The sequence below is a fragment of the Arachis stenosperma genome, chromosome 7 (genome assembly GCF_014773155.1).
Source record: "Arachis stenosperma cultivar V10309 chromosome 7, arast.V10309.gnm1.PFL2, whole genome shotgun sequence".
NCBI classification, from domain to species: Eukaryota; Viridiplantae; Streptophyta; class Magnoliopsida; order Fabales; family Fabaceae; genus Arachis; species Arachis stenosperma.
The window spans coordinates 7,944,433-7,959,296 of record NC_080383.1 but is presented as its reverse complement, the minus strand read 5'-3'; the positions used below and the strand labels follow the sequence as shown (position 1 = coordinate 7,959,296).

Below are 14,864 nucleotides of genomic sequence, written 5' to 3'. Positions count from 1 at the left end.
ACAAAACATAGTGAAAATTAAGTTGAGTGATGTAGACGCTATGCTTTGTTTGTCCCTTCAAATGCGGTGGTGAGTCTTCCATTAAAGTCTTCCATTTCCACCTTGAACAATTCTTTATAGCAGCAGGCACACACACACAGGTGGAAACAAAAGCAAGTTGTCAAGTTGATGCACTTTGGAATAATAAATATAATAACAAATAGTGAGGTTGACTTACTTAATACAAGTGCTCTAAAGTCTAAACCTCTGTCAATTCTGAATCAAAAGGGTTAACATTTTTCTCATTTGAAACTTAGGTAGTTACCCCAAAATACAACAGAAACTGAAAAAGCAGAGTTAGTATATTTAAGTAAATTATCCATAAACTCTATGCCAGACGTGTTTGACTTGCTTCCAAACCTTCCAAGTTTGAGAGCAGATATGAATATAGAGAGTCAAAGTCAGAAACTTGCAAGCAAAGACGCGTTCTTTGATTATTATTATTACACACCCAGCCACCACAAATACATAAACATAAAATCAAAAACCAGTTCAACAAAAAACACCATCACACCATGGCCACAACCTCCATACTCTTCTCCTTCTTGTTCTTGTTCCTTATCAGTAGTACCTTAACAGAAGGGCAACAGATATACCTGAACAACGACCAACTAGATTGCGACACCATAACCAACTCAACCTTAGGCAACACCTGCAACTCCATCGCAACCTGCCAATCCTACCTCACGTTCAAATCCGCCACAAAACACAACACAGCAGCCACAATCTCCACCCTCCTCAACTCCACACCCACCAACATAACCACCTCCAACAACCTCTCAACCGTCTCTGAAGTCATCCCAACCGACACCCTCATCACCATCCCCGTCACGTGCTCGTGCTTCAACAACACCTATTACCAGCACAACACCACCTACACTATCTCCGCCGACGACACCTACTTCAGCCTCGCCAACAACACCTTCGAGGCACTCACCACGTGTCAAGCTCTCATTGCTCAGAATCCTTCTTTCCCCGAACGAAACCTTCAAGCCGGTGAGCGTGTCCACGTGCCTCTCAGGTGCGCGTGTCCCACCAAGAAACAGCGTGATGCTGGCTTCAAGTACTTGCTCACTTACTTGGTTTCCATGGGTGAATCGATTTCTTCCATTGCTGAGATCTTCGGGGTTGATGTACAGAGCGTTTTAGATGCTAATGAGCTTTCTGAAAGTTCGGTTATCTACTACTTTACTCCGATCTCTGTTCCTCTCAAAACAGAGCCGCCAAAGAAGTTGCAGAGGGTGGCTCAGCCGCCGGAGTCTCCGCCCCCACCGGTGGAGACTCCTCCGCCAAGCGGTGGCTCCGGGAATTCAAAGAAATGGGTGGTTGTTGGTGTTGTAATTGGGGTTGTCGTTCTGCTGCTTGTTCTGGGTTTTGTTCTGTTTTTCATATGCTTCCGCCGCCGTACACGGCAGCCGGAAACAGCGGAGGAGGCGGCAAAGGCGAAGCCTTTCTATGACTCTACCAGCACTGAAGAAGTCAAAAAGGGTTCTTTGGATGTTGTTACTACTACAACTAGCACCTCTACTACTCAATCATGGTCTATTTCTTCTGAAGGTGTACGCTATGCTATTGAGTCTTTAACGGTTTACAGATTTGAGGAGTTGCAGAAAGCTACCGGATTCTTCGGTGAGGATAATAGAATCAAGGGATCTTCTGTTTATAGAGCTTCTTTTAAAGGTGATGATGCTGCTGTTAAGGTTCTCAAAGGTGATGTTTCTGCTGAGATCAACATTCTCAAGATGATCAATCACACCAATGTTACAAGATTGTCTGGTTTTTGTGTCCACAAAGGTAACACTTATCTTGTTTATGAGTTTGCTGAGAATGGTGATCTTGATGACTGGCTTCATAATCATGGTAACAAGAACAAAGATTTGGGCTTGAGTTGGAAGCAAAGGGTTCAGGTTGCTCATGATGTTGCTGATGCACTTAACTATCTTCACAACTATACAAACCCTTCTCATGTTCATAAGGATTTGAAGAGTGGTAATATTTTATTGGATGGTAATTTTAGGGCTAAAGTTTCAAACTTTGGGCTTGCAAGAGCCGTTGAGGATCAAGGTGATGATGGGAATGGAGGGTTCCAATTGACAAGGCATGTTGTTGGGACACAAGGTTATATGCCAGCTGAGTACATTGAGAATGGAGTGATCACACCAAAGATGGATGTTTTTGCATTTGGTGTTGTGATTTTGGAGCTTCTTTCAGGAAGAGAAGCTGTTGGATTTGGTGAGGATCACCAAGTGGTGTTGTCATCAACTATAGGGCAAGTTCTTGAAGGAGATAGTGTTAGGGAGAATCTTAGAGAATTCATGGATCCTTCTTTGGAGGGTGTTTATCCTTTGGATTTGGCATATTCTATGGCTGAATTGGCCAAAAAGTGTGTTGCCCGTGACATCAATTCAAGACCAAACATCTCTGAGGTTTTTATGACTTTGTCTAAGATTCAATCATCTACATTGAATTGGGATCCCTCTGATGAGCTTGAACGGTTTAAATCAGTTAGCCAAATGTCTGATACTGATAGCTGATAGTTTTTTTTTTTCTTAAAACTTCTTAGAACCTAAAAATTGTAATCTACTGGCACTGATCCTGAGAATGGAGAATGCATGCTATTTTTTTTTTCCACACAAATTAGTGATTTAATTTAATAAATAAATGGTATTGTTCATGTGTGTTAATAATTCAGTAAGTCTTTTGAAGTAAGAATTATTTTGACTTTGATGATTGTTCTCTCCAAGTCTGATCTAAGTTTTGTGTCAAGATCACATTTGATGAAACTAGGGAATATAATCTTAGGCAAATATTTTTATATATAAAAAAGTAGAATATAAAAAGAATTAAATGATTGCTGGTATTGTGTATTATGGATTTGAATGCTTCCCTTTCACATTATATTAGTATTAGAGTGGAATTTGTCTTCTGACTTTGATTATTAACTTATTAAATTCAGTCTTTTGGTTCTCATTGATGAAGAAAAACCCTTGCTTGAAGCTGAGAATGATTACTAAATAGTAATATAAAATTTCCTTGGGCCTAAGCCTTATTTTAATAGCTTATCGACACATGATGAATGGGTTCTAAACTCCAAAAAGTCATGGCCTAAATTGGACAAGATCTAAATGGACATTGGATTTTCACAAAAAGAAAACTCAACATAACATATCAGTATCACAATTATTCAGCTTGGGTTCATAGACACTATTATTATTCACCTTCCTTTCCTAAATGCTAAATAAGATAAATTCAGGCTAAATTTGTCTAATTTTGTTTGTTATCAAATATTTTTGCATAATTTCATATGCTTAGATAAAACTAAGCCAATTAATTTGGCTTTTCTTTTTCTCTTTTTCTTTTCTTTCTTTCATATGTAGACACCAAAAAAAAATAATTAGTAAAATTAAAAAACTAAAAATTTCATTACCTTTGAATCAAAATATTATAATTCACACATTATAAAAAGGATAAAATTAATAATAATTAATCCTTTGAATCCGTTTACAATTTCACATTAACAATGGAAAAAAGAGAGAGGGGCTATAGAAATCATAATCATAAAAGTATCTGAAAGATTCACACACATCTCACTCGTTTATTAATAATTTGTATTTTACTGATAAGAATCATAACTACTACAAAGTTAACCTGAAAATATCTGGTTGCCATCATCATAAAAGTAGGATATGAATGAAGTATGTTCTAGAGTTGCTATAGCTGTTCAAGATTTGTCTGACCAAAAAGAAAGTTGCCTAAAGATCTGGTATTTGGAGGGTAAAACACTAAAGTGCATGCAATAAATATTTTTCTAAGCATTATGCCATATGACATATGCCACAGACCCCACTCTTCACACGCCTATCATTTCAATTTGGACCAACAAATAAAAGTGGTTAAAATCAGAAATATACTCATTACTCATAAGCACTTTCAACAATCATGTAAACAAAGTTGTTTGGACACTAGAAATAATTTAACACATCACCTAATTTATTTTGCTTTTCAAATTTACTATAATTCATCAATATATGATTATTGTATACGTGTGGGTGCTTCATTCATACATGTTGCAAAAATATTCAGGAAAATGATGAAAAGATAGAATCATTATCCTTTTGTCTCGAGTTTTAGAATTTTTCGTAACGAATTGATTGTTGACTTTTGTCTTTATTAAAATAAGTTGAATATTTAAATTTATATTCGTGTAAATATATGAAGCGACTGAGATTCCATTTCGAGTTTTGAATACCATAATGCATTATTAATTAGTTTTTATTAAAAATTTATAATTGGTGTACATAATAAGATAAGATAATAATATAAAATATGATTTAAATTTTTTTAGTTAAAATTTAAACATTATATATACATATTTTAAGAAAAAAAATTATCTATACTCTTATCTAATTTTTTTAATAACTAACAAATCAATCTTATGCCATCTCTATTTTGAGTACCAATATAATGGAGGTTGCAAGTACCATATGATATATGAATTTCTTCTACAAATACGTATTGTTATTGATCTATATTTAAATTACGTTGATATTATATTCTCTCAAATAAATCCGACAAAATCTAACATCAAGTACAGCGCCAATTCTGAAGTCCCATTTGGTCACGAAATTAACAAGTGGGTGTGGGCTTCCAATATTCAGGGCCATTTGAACAATTATTGAAAACGATGATAAATAGCTAGTAATATAATATATGATGAGAAATTCTTAAGTATGCACTGTGTTTGTGTGCAGATTAAATTATTATTATATAGCATCCAAACATACAGTTAAAGTAGGACCCACAATGCATGATATGTGTGATTTATTACAAATGACATTTTGGACGTTACATATGATGCATGCATGGCCCTACAAATTTGTTGGCAAAATCAAATTAAATCCCCTATGCCTAACTTTGGGAGTAATTTTAACTTGACCAAATAACAGTAGTAATAAGCTTCCAATGGTGTCAATATATCATTTTCAAATAATATGCTTTTTAATTGGTTCTCATACTATCACTAAGCAAAAGTAAGAAATATACTAATAAATATGATAAATAAATTAAAATAATCTTAATAATAAAAAGGAAGAGATATTATTAGTAAATTAATTTATTTTTAGGTAGCTTAATAATAATAATAATAATAATAAGTTTTACAATTTAGCCTGTGTCCTTTTTTTAACAAACGGCAAAGATAAGGACACTAAATAATATACGTAAAGTTTTTTTTTTTCTATTTTCTTCAAACAATATCTAATTTAAACTACATATAATTTAAAATAATATGATTATATCTATTTTCTATATATTAGTAGCAGTAATATTATTAAAATTAATTATTGTTATTATTATTATTTTGTTTATGATTTACGAATTTGTTAGAAAAGAAAATTAAAAAAGCTTTCATGAAATTCTCATCTGAAAGAAGAAAATAAGACGAAGAGGAGTGTAGAATTGCGTGTATATATATTTGGAAATGCGATGTGGCTGAAGAATCTGAGAGACATTCTCTTGCAGTTATTCTCTTATTGGCTAAGCTAGCAGCCTATGCATATACGCAGCACACAACAATTTACGTAAATTAAAAATAAATATTAAAGAGCTAGCTTACAATGATGCTAAATGTGTTTCTTTGCCATAAATAATTTAAATCTTTTTTATTATACTTATTCAAAAGAATAACTGGTTATAAGAGATACAAAAATAGTTTACGGAACATAGCGGAAAATTCTGACCACAAAAAAGAAAAATAGATAATAAATAAATAAATAAATAAAGAAGAGAAAAAGAAAAAGAAAAAGATTTATGAGAAAAAGACAGGACAGAACTGTCATTTTTCTGACATAAATTAAAATATGTGAAAAATACCGAGTTTCAATCAAGATTTTCCCTGCCCACTAAAAATTATCTACTGATTTCTTTAAAAAAAAACTTCTAGGAAAAGATTATCAGTGAAAAATTTTGAGCTAGGAACTAGAACTAATTAGCTAACGTAATTAACTTTTTGTGAGGAGTATTTAACTCAATAGTGTGTTTTTTTTCTTTCTCTTTCTTAGTTTAAGATTAATGGTTACAATTTGTCAACGCAAATTGCCAGAAGGCTTCAATTTGATAAGAGTTCACAATTTATGAACCAAACAAGATCATTAATCAAACCACGATGCTTTTAATTTGCTTAGTTGGAAAGCCAATAGAATGGATCAATAATAATGGACGGTATTACCAAATTTTTGGTTTTGAAAAACCAAAACCCTCTTTTAATTTTAGCGGCGCAAATTAGAGACTTCTTCCTCAAATTTATTAATTACTATTACTACTAACTAACAAATTTATTATGTTAATTATTTCCACCAACAAAATAATTGAAGTATTAAACCACAATGCTCTTAATTTGCTTTGTAGGAAAGCCAATAGGATGTATGAATATTAATGAAAGGCATAACCAAGTCTCTGAGCCTGAAAAACTAAAGAAGAAGTATACGGCATTAATGGAGTATTTATACAATGTATATAATAGGGATATAGGAATGTTCGATTTAGTAGGATATTAGATGTTTATTATCCTTAATATTTGGATGGTTATTCTGGATAGTAGGATGTTGTATTTGAAAAATTAGTAATATTTTATCTTAAATGTTCATTTTTTAACTCATATTGAGCCAAATAAATAGTACATTGTACACATTGATCAAATATTTCATTAACTCCCTAGCAAAATTCAAAACTAAAACCCTCTTTTAATTTTAGCGGCGCAAATTAAAGGCTTTTTCCTGAATTTATTAAGGGTTTATTTATAAGTTTATAAATTAATTTTTTATTAAAAATATAAAAAATTTTAAATTTTTATGTATTTGTTTTGTATTTATTAAATAAATATTTAAAATATTTCACTAATAGAAAATTTATCAAGTACCTTTAGTAAAATACATATTATTAGCTAAATCTATTTATTAATTACTATTACTACTAAATAAAAAAGCTGAATAATTTGTCTCTAGATAATCGTTTTCATAATTCATAATAGTTCACAATTCATCTTCTAATTATTATGTTTTACTAATTATAACACGTAATTTATTCTTCTAATAATTAACTCAAAAATAGAGTTGTAATATATATTGAAATGAAACATTTTAGTTATCTGATTCAATTTTCTTAAAAAATATTGCTTGTATATGATTTTTTTTTAATTATGTTATTTTTTTACAGCTATGTGAAATCTAATTACTTTAATTTATTTATTCAGTATATTTTAATAAAAATGAAAAATATGACTATAAATATATTACTTGTATATTGTTTATTATGTATATTTAACTTTAACAATTTAAATTAATCTAATGACTATAAATACATTTTTACATTCTTGTATAAGAATTTTATTCTCATAACATATATCCTATATAAATGGAGTATAATTAACAATTAAGGTGAAATCTATTTATAACAGATATTAGGGTTATTAAGTTAACATGTATCCTAGAAAGAAGAATAAATTAGCTTATGTTGATTAAAAATTAAGATAAAAACGTGTTAAAAGCATATGTCAAGATTAACCCTAATACCCCTGCCTTAACTACATTTCCAACTATAGGGAAAAACGAGTATTACTTGGCCTTTTTTTTTTAAATGTTGGTAAATATATTTATTCTTAATTCAAACATATTTATGAAAGAATTAAAGAGAAAAAAGAGTACCTTGAAATAATATAAACGGACTAAAATCCTCCTTATTTCCATTAAAAAAAAAAGGGAGAGAAATATCTTCTAAAATGGACTTATCTTTAGACTAAGATTTTTCATTCTTGTTAATAAAAGCATACTTTTGTTGATCAAAGAATGAACACTCATTCACTTTCTCGCTTTAAAATAACTTTATCTTAGATAAAGTTGACATCATGTGTTAGTTGCAGATTAATATACCTAGATTCAATTATTCATCAATCATAACGCATGATCATTATCATTATTACTACATCAAGAAGAATAAATTGAAATTAGTAACACAAGATTTTTAAACAGAAATACTAGAATTTAGAACATCTCTAATCGAGTATTTTTAAAATATTATTTTTGGTACTTTCAAAAAGTGAATTGATTTAGAATTGAAATATGTATTAGAGTTAATTTATGAAATAAAACTGATATCACCTTAGAAATACATTATCAGCTTGATAGAGAACCAATAAAATTTTGACATTCGAATAATTATATTGATAAAATAATTAAAAATAATATAAAATTCTAAATGAACTAAAATTAAACAAACAAATTTTACTTTTAATTTTAAATCATTATTTATGATATATGATTTTATAAATGTTCTTGTAAGACCTAAAATAAAACTGAAATTAGAAGTAGCATTGAAAATGCTCTTAACTAATTATATTGGTAATTAAAGACGGTTAAATTATTCATTTATTCTCTGACTAAAATTTGAATTTTAATTTTGACTAAAAAAATATTCAGATTTTATCCCGGTTGATAGTTGGTAATGAATTAGAATTTTTTAAATTAAATCAGGTAAAAAAACAAAGATAAATAAGAGTGAATAAGATTGAACAACAGATCTGTACAAGAAAATGGGCAATTAGCTACCACAAAAAGAGTTGTAAAATCATCGCTAATTTGGCGCAAAATATAATTTGTGACGGATTAGCTACCGTCTACCAACTAATGGTTTCCTCGCTAATTACAAGTCACAGATCAGTGAGGCAAATACAACAGTCGCTATTTCATCGGAAAGTTTTTTAGCTACCGAATAGATAGTCGCAAATCCATCACTAAAGTAAAAGCTAATTCCATAAAAGAAATAGACTAAACGGTAGTCGCTAATTAGTGACAAACTCTACTACAGCAGACTCATCGCTAAATGCAAGCTAACTTCGTAGACAAAATAGAAAGCTTAGTTGATGCTAATTAGCAAGGAATTTTTCCGAACCTAATTCGTCGCAAATTGTCCGCAAATATGATCGCAAATCTGTCACATTTTGCAGCAAATTTATAATATATCTTTGAAAATCCTTAATCAAATTTGTAAGAATCTTATCGCTAAACCAAAACTATTCTAAATGAAGCTAGAAGTATATTGATTATTGGTAATTAATGAAGCTACTAATAAGATGCCTTTTATTATAGGGAATCTATATGTATATATGATTCCACATTGTTCATGATAATAACCGTTACCTTAAGGTGGCAAGTTAAGAATGCAAATCCTATCACTTTTCAAGTCCTGTTACTTGTTATCAATAAGTCATGTATGGCCAAAGTAACACAGCTTTTATAGCCCTATATATGTAACTCCAAAACATAAAGACACAAAGTATATGCATATTCATTTCTCAATATCACATCAAAAAGTGGAGCCAAAAAATTATTGAGATACCCTTCAGCATATAACATCTTATCAAAAGAAAAACATTTTTCACAGTTTTTCTTCTCTTCAATCATCTTGTTGGAGCTGAAATTTCATTGTAGGATTCTCTAACAAAGATAAAGACATGGTATATAGTAACTTGATTCTCAAGAATTTGTGTCAGTATTTCAGTATAGTACCTTTATGATGGTTTAATTTCTATCTTTTTGCATCTTTCTACTTCTTATGATAGGTACTTGCTGCAAACCATGGTGAGAAAGAAGGTTCTGAAGGCATTCCTGCGCTCGATTTTCGAGGCTACCCGGCCGATAAGTCGAAAACCGGAGGATGGCTAGCAGCAGGGCTCATCTTAGGTACCCCTTTTTTCTTTTCTTTTTTTTTTTTCCATTTTTCAATCCAAAGAAATTTGAGTCATAGTTTGAATGTTAAATTTGCATACTTTTTTTTCACTATGCAGGAACTGAACTAGCTGAAAGAATATGTGTTATGGGAATATCTATGAACTTGGTGACATACTTGGTTGGAACTTTGAATCTTCCATCAGCTAAATCTGCTACAATATTGACCAATTTTATGGGAACTCTCAACCTTCTTGGCCTCCTTGGTGGCTTCTTAGCTGATGCAAAACTTGGCAGATACATTACTGTTGCTATATCTGCAACCATAGCTGCTCTGGTAACTTAGTTTCATTTTCAATTTCTTGTGTTATGGTTACAAGAACAATATATAATAATATCAAGTGTATTATTAACTAAATTCCACACTTTGTATAATTATTGCAGGGAGTGTGTTTGTTAACTGTGGCAACAGCCATTCCTTCAATGAGGCCTCCTCAATGCAATGAAGTAAGAAAACAACACCATGAATGCATTCAAGCCAGTGGAAAACAATTGGCTCTTCTATTTGTAGCACTTTACACCATAGCATTAGGTGGAGGAGGAATAAAATCCAATGTCTCTGGGTTTGGATCAGATCAGTTTGATACCACAGATCCTAAGGAGGAAAAGAAGATGATCTTTTTCTTCAATAGGTTCTACTTCTTCATCAGCATTGGATCCTTATTTGCTGTGGTGGTTCTTGTGTATATCCAAGATAATGTAGGAAGAAGTTGGGGATATGGAATCTCAGCAGGGACAATGGTTCTTGCTGTTGCTATTTTGCTTTGTGGAACACCATTCTATAGATTCAAGAGGCCTCAAGGTAGCCCTTTAACTGTTATATGGAGGGTTTTGATTTTGGCTTGGAACAAGAGGAATCTTTCTATGCCATCAGATCCTAGCTTTCTCAATGGCTACCATGAAGCTAATGTACCATATACAGAGAAATTTAGGTACGCAATTACAGTTGTTTTAAATCGTTTTGAATAAGCTAACGTCGGATTTTTACGCGACTTAATCATGTCAGGTCTAAGATTAGACATGATTAAATCGTGTAAAATTTTGACATGAGGTTGTTTTTGCTTATATTGTTGTTCAATTATTGCACACCAATTAGAAAAGATTTGTATGATATAATGTCTGTGGTTGTGGTAGACATGGTGGTTACTTTCATAATCACGGGACTATTAAAAACTTTTGTTTTTAAAAACTTAAGTGTGTTGTGTTTTCATTGTCTTCTATGTTGTCCTTGTAGAAAAGGACATATTTTTCAATTTTTGATTGGCAAGTCATTAGATCAAATAAATAAATAAATAAAAAGAGGAATTTAAGTTGGAAAAAGAATTACACGTAGACAGAGCTTATTTGCACACCTGCATATGTGACCACTTTTTTTCACACCTTGTAATCTTATGTCAAGCTAAGATTCATTACCACTTTAACTGTTTTCCTATTTGATGTAGATGTAAGATGTTTCTTAACTAAGTAGGTGAGTTTAACTTTTTGTTCTGCTGTTTTTTGTTCAATCCTTCTTAAATCTTTATAAATTATCAATCACTCTTAAAGCATAGTTGATTTTGGGTGAAAAAAAAAACTATATATTTCTAAGTGTTTTGAACAAAAATGAAAGATTTAAAGCTCTTGTGACAATGATCTAAATTCCAACCTTGAATCAAATTATGGATTTTAACTGCATGCTCTGTTTAATAGGTTCCTTGACAAAGCTGCTATCCTAGATGAGAACTGTTCAAAATATGAAAACAAGAACGATGTATGGTTAGTTTCAACAGTAACTGAGGTTGAGGAGGTTAAGATGGTAATTAAGCTCATCCCAATTTGGTCAACATGCATTCTCTTTTGGACAATCTATTCCCAAATGAACACCTTCACCATAGAGCAAGCTACATTCATGGACAGAAAAGTTTCTTCTTTTGTTGTCCCTTCAGGATCACTATCAGCTTTTCTCTTCATCACCATTCTCCTTTTCACTTCCCTGAACGAGAAACTCACCGTGCCATTGGCTCGGAAACTCACTCACAACACCCAAGGGCTCACAAGTCTTCAAAGGGTCGGAATTGGACTCGTTTTCTCCATCTGCGCCATGGTGGTTTCAGCAAACATTGAGAGAGAACGAAGGGAGAATGCTGTTAAGAATAACACTATTATAAGCGCGTTCTGGCTAGTCCCTCAGTTTTTTCTCGTAGGTGCCGGCGAAGCATTTGCCTATGTAGGACAACTCGAGTTTTTCATCAGGGAGGCACCGGAGAGGATGAAATCTCTCAGCACTGGTTTTTTCCTAACTACCCTCTCAATGGGGTTCTTTGTTAGCAGTTTATTGGTGTCAATAGTGGACAAGGTAACTAATAAAAGATGGCTCAAGAGCAACATGAACAAGGGCAAATTGGACTATTTCTATTGGATGCTGGCTATACTAGGAGCATTGAATTTCATACTCTTTGTTGTCTTGGCAATGAGGCATCAATACAAAGTTCAGAACAACATGAAGCCTAATAATGACAGTGGAGAAAAGGAACTGGTGAGTGCAAATGATGTGATCATTGGTGTTGATGGAAAGGAAGAAGCCTAGGGCATATATGTATATATTCTTTAAAATAGTTGGTCAATTTATTTGGCCCTATATGTATAGTGTGCAAGAACACCATGTTTTGTTAATTTGAGTGATTTGCAGAACATTCTTTGCACAATATTCGTTTGAACTATATCAATTTTCATGTACTTTTATGTATTGTGAAATATATATCAAATGCTCAAGCTGCATTTTATGTTATGTTCCAAAAGTGATAATCATATAGAAGATGAATAAAACCATTAAACCCCTTTCTAGTCATGTTTCATACATACGAGGCATGAATTTGACTAATGTTAAAAAGACTACAAAATTAAGGTGAATGCAGTTGTTTTCATGAGAAGTTGAAAGTTGAAGACCGTTAAATAATAATTTAGTCGAACATGTCAAATCATCTAACGGTTGTTAATCAGCAACTTCACATGAAGGCAACTGAATGTGAATTTCCACCTACAGAGCTGAATAATTAAAACACAATCTTCAGAGTAAGGATTGATCCATTGAATCACTTGGTAACCAAAACAAAGCTTTTAACTTTCACATTGATAGTTAAAGTACCAAGATGATGATATCTCTAAAGAAAAACAGAAGCCTTATTATAAGGAACCAGTAGCTGATGAAGCTGGTTGATGACTAATTATCAATGGAGGACGCAGAGCATGGTGCGCTTCTTCCTTCTGTTTGCGTGCCTTGTACATTTCCTCTGTCTCGATAACAACCAACCTCTTGACCTATATGGATTATGAAGCTCATCAATGTTAGCATACAGAGTATCAAGTGCATTTAGAAGAGAGAATGGACTCCTATAGAGATTAACTTAGAACCTGCTGGAGCATTCCCCTAACAGTAGGCGTGTTCCATCGCATGACAGTTCGATTGCATTTGCGCAGGCGTAGTGCTTCCAAAGTGCGTCTATGGAGCCTCCTGGTTCCAGGAATACCTCTCACCAGAGTTATATAAATATTGGGGCTCCAAGCAATCGGAACGCATGCCTTGTATGCCTTGAATGCGTTCATGACTTCAAGTTGACGTCAGAACTGCAATAAGTATGAATCAAGTTCATGTAACCGTTTCTTCTAACATGATCTCCAAATTTGACATTACAAGCATAAAGGTAGTTTAGTTACATTAACAAAACTTGAAGGCAATCAATTGATATAAGAGAAGAAAAAAAATAGATTATTTTGAATTCAATTGTAATTATATCTCTTTAACTAGATAAAATGGCAGCTTAATTGGTTACAAATACACACAAATAAGTAATAAAAATGTGCATAAAAGACTAGCATTTATCAAAATCATTCAAAAAACCTTAGTGCATATAGCATGAAAACCATAACAAAATAACGAATTGTGTAATCAAGGATCACGATCAATATAATTGACCAGGAAAACTACAATGCTATCAGTCCCCTTTTTTTTTAAATTCCTTTAGATCCAGCAGGTTCGCAAATATGATATCAAATTAAAAAAAAAAAAACAAAAAATAGTTAATTTCCCTAATAAAGTTTGCCAAAATGTGCTCTAATTAACAAACTAACATATATACAGATCCCAGCAACAATAGAACACAGAAGACAGAAGAGAGGAGGAAGAGGCTCGGAAAGGAGGCACATATAATAATTCTGCAGCTAATAGCACACTGAGAACTTGAGAATGTGACGAGTTTTGATCCACTGAGGACGAATTTTACTGTGATTTCGTTACTGTATCCTATAATCTTCCAAGTTTTGAAACAACTAATTGAAAAAAGACCCAAAATTTGCATTCATAAAAAAACCCTACCATCCGCATACAAAACTACATCGAACTTAGCATGGGAAAAAGAGAGAGAGAGAGAGAGAGAGAGAGAGAGAGAGAGACTGACCTGAAAGTTGAGTGGAGATGGCGATGGAGATGGAAGTAGCAGCACTAAGGTGCAAAGCTGGAAGTGGCAGCTGCATAACTCGTCTAGAAGAAGATGAACCCTGCTTTTCAAAGGTTGGGACAAGATTGTAAATTTCCGCAGACACAAGGGTACAATAGTCATAACGTACAATTTTGGAAAGAAACGAACAACTTTCTTTTTCGGTTTTTATAATAGATCGTAGTGACGAATCAGATTGGGCTGGACAAAAAGAGCGTATCTTTTGGCCCAATAACTAATAATAGTATAGGGTTTTTTTTCATTGGTTTAAAAAATACTTCTACAAATTCGTTTTTCTTACGAAAAAAATATGAAAATTTATTCATACTAACTATGATTATTTGGAATAAAAACAAACGTGCTCTTTTAAAAAAGAATTAATACATAACTACTCTTGAACATTTTCTTTGGCAATTAAAATGGGGCCTAAAAGCCCACTACTCTTTTTTTATTCAAAAGCCCACTACTTTTGAACATATAAAAGGATAAATTTTATTTTTTTTTGTTTGCACCAGAATATCCACCAGGTCGGAAGTCCCCATCCTCCAGTAAGTATCAAATCCGGGAAAGATGA

The 14,864-nt window shown here is 32.4% G+C and overlaps 3 protein-coding genes across 3 annotated transcripts; 2 read left to right on the top strand and 1 right to left on the bottom strand.

Annotated features, from left to right (window-relative positions):
* The first annotated feature begins 501 nt into the window (after window positions 1-501).
* LOC130941246 (protein LYK5) lies at window positions 502-2,711 on the top strand. The gene has a single exon (XM_057869676.1). The coding sequence runs from the start codon at window positions 555-557 to the stop codon at window positions 2,571-2,573; it is 2,019 nt and encodes a 672-aa protein (XP_057725659.1). The 5' UTR covers window positions 502-554; the 3' UTR covers window positions 2,574-2,711.
* Window positions 2,712-9,373: 6,662 nt separating this feature from the next.
* On the top strand, window positions 9,374-12,585 carry LOC130941366 (protein NRT1/ PTR FAMILY 6.4). The gene is made up of 5 exons (XM_057869844.1): window positions 9,374-9,547; window positions 9,653-9,773; window positions 9,878-10,095; window positions 10,203-10,750; window positions 11,508-12,585. The coding sequence occupies exons 1-5, from the start codon at window positions 9,545-9,547 to the stop codon at window positions 12,382-12,384; spliced, it is 1,767 nt and encodes a 588-aa protein (XP_057725827.1). The 5' UTR covers window positions 9,374-9,544; the 3' UTR covers window positions 12,385-12,585.
* A 190-nt stretch (window positions 12,586-12,775) lies between these two features.
* On the bottom strand, window positions 12,776-14,382 carry LOC130941367 (uncharacterized). Its single transcript, XM_057869845.1, has 3 exons — window positions 14,252-14,382; window positions 13,209-13,421; window positions 12,776-13,115 (listed from the first exon to the last, which is right to left on the bottom strand). Exons 2-3 carry the CDS (start codon window positions 13,398-13,400, stop codon window positions 12,981-12,983), a joined length of 327 nt encoding a protein of 108 aa, XP_057725828.1. The 5' UTR covers window positions 13,401-13,421; window positions 14,252-14,382; the 3' UTR covers window positions 12,776-12,980.
* Window positions 14,383-14,864: the final 482 nt, after the last annotated feature.

What these genes read in the sequence shown, in the direction of transcription:
- LOC130941246 (XM_057869676.1), top strand. Translation starts at nt 555, where the DNA reads ATGGCCACAACCTCCATACTCTTCTCCTTCTTGTTCTTGTTCCTTATC.
- LOC130941366 (XM_057869844.1), top strand. An exon ending in AGCAGCAGGGCTCATCTTAG is followed by an intron (nt 9,774 to 9,877) that starts GTACCCCTTTTT and finishes TTCACTATGCAG; the next exon opens with GAACTGAACTAGCTGAAAGA. An exon ending in CCATATACAGAGAAATTTAG is followed by an intron (nt 10,751 to 11,507) that starts GTACGCAATTAC and finishes TCTGTTTAATAG; the next exon opens with GTTCCTTGACAAAGCTGCTA.
- LOC130941367 (XM_057869845.1), bottom strand. Translation starts at nt 13,400, where the DNA reads ATGAACGCATTCAAGGCATACAAGGCATGCGTTCCGATTGCTTGGAGC. An exon ending in TTAGGGGAATGCTCCAGCAG is followed by an intron (nt 13,116 to 13,208) that starts GTTCTAAGTTAA and finishes TAATCCATATAG; the next exon opens with GTCAAGAGGTTGGTTGTTAT.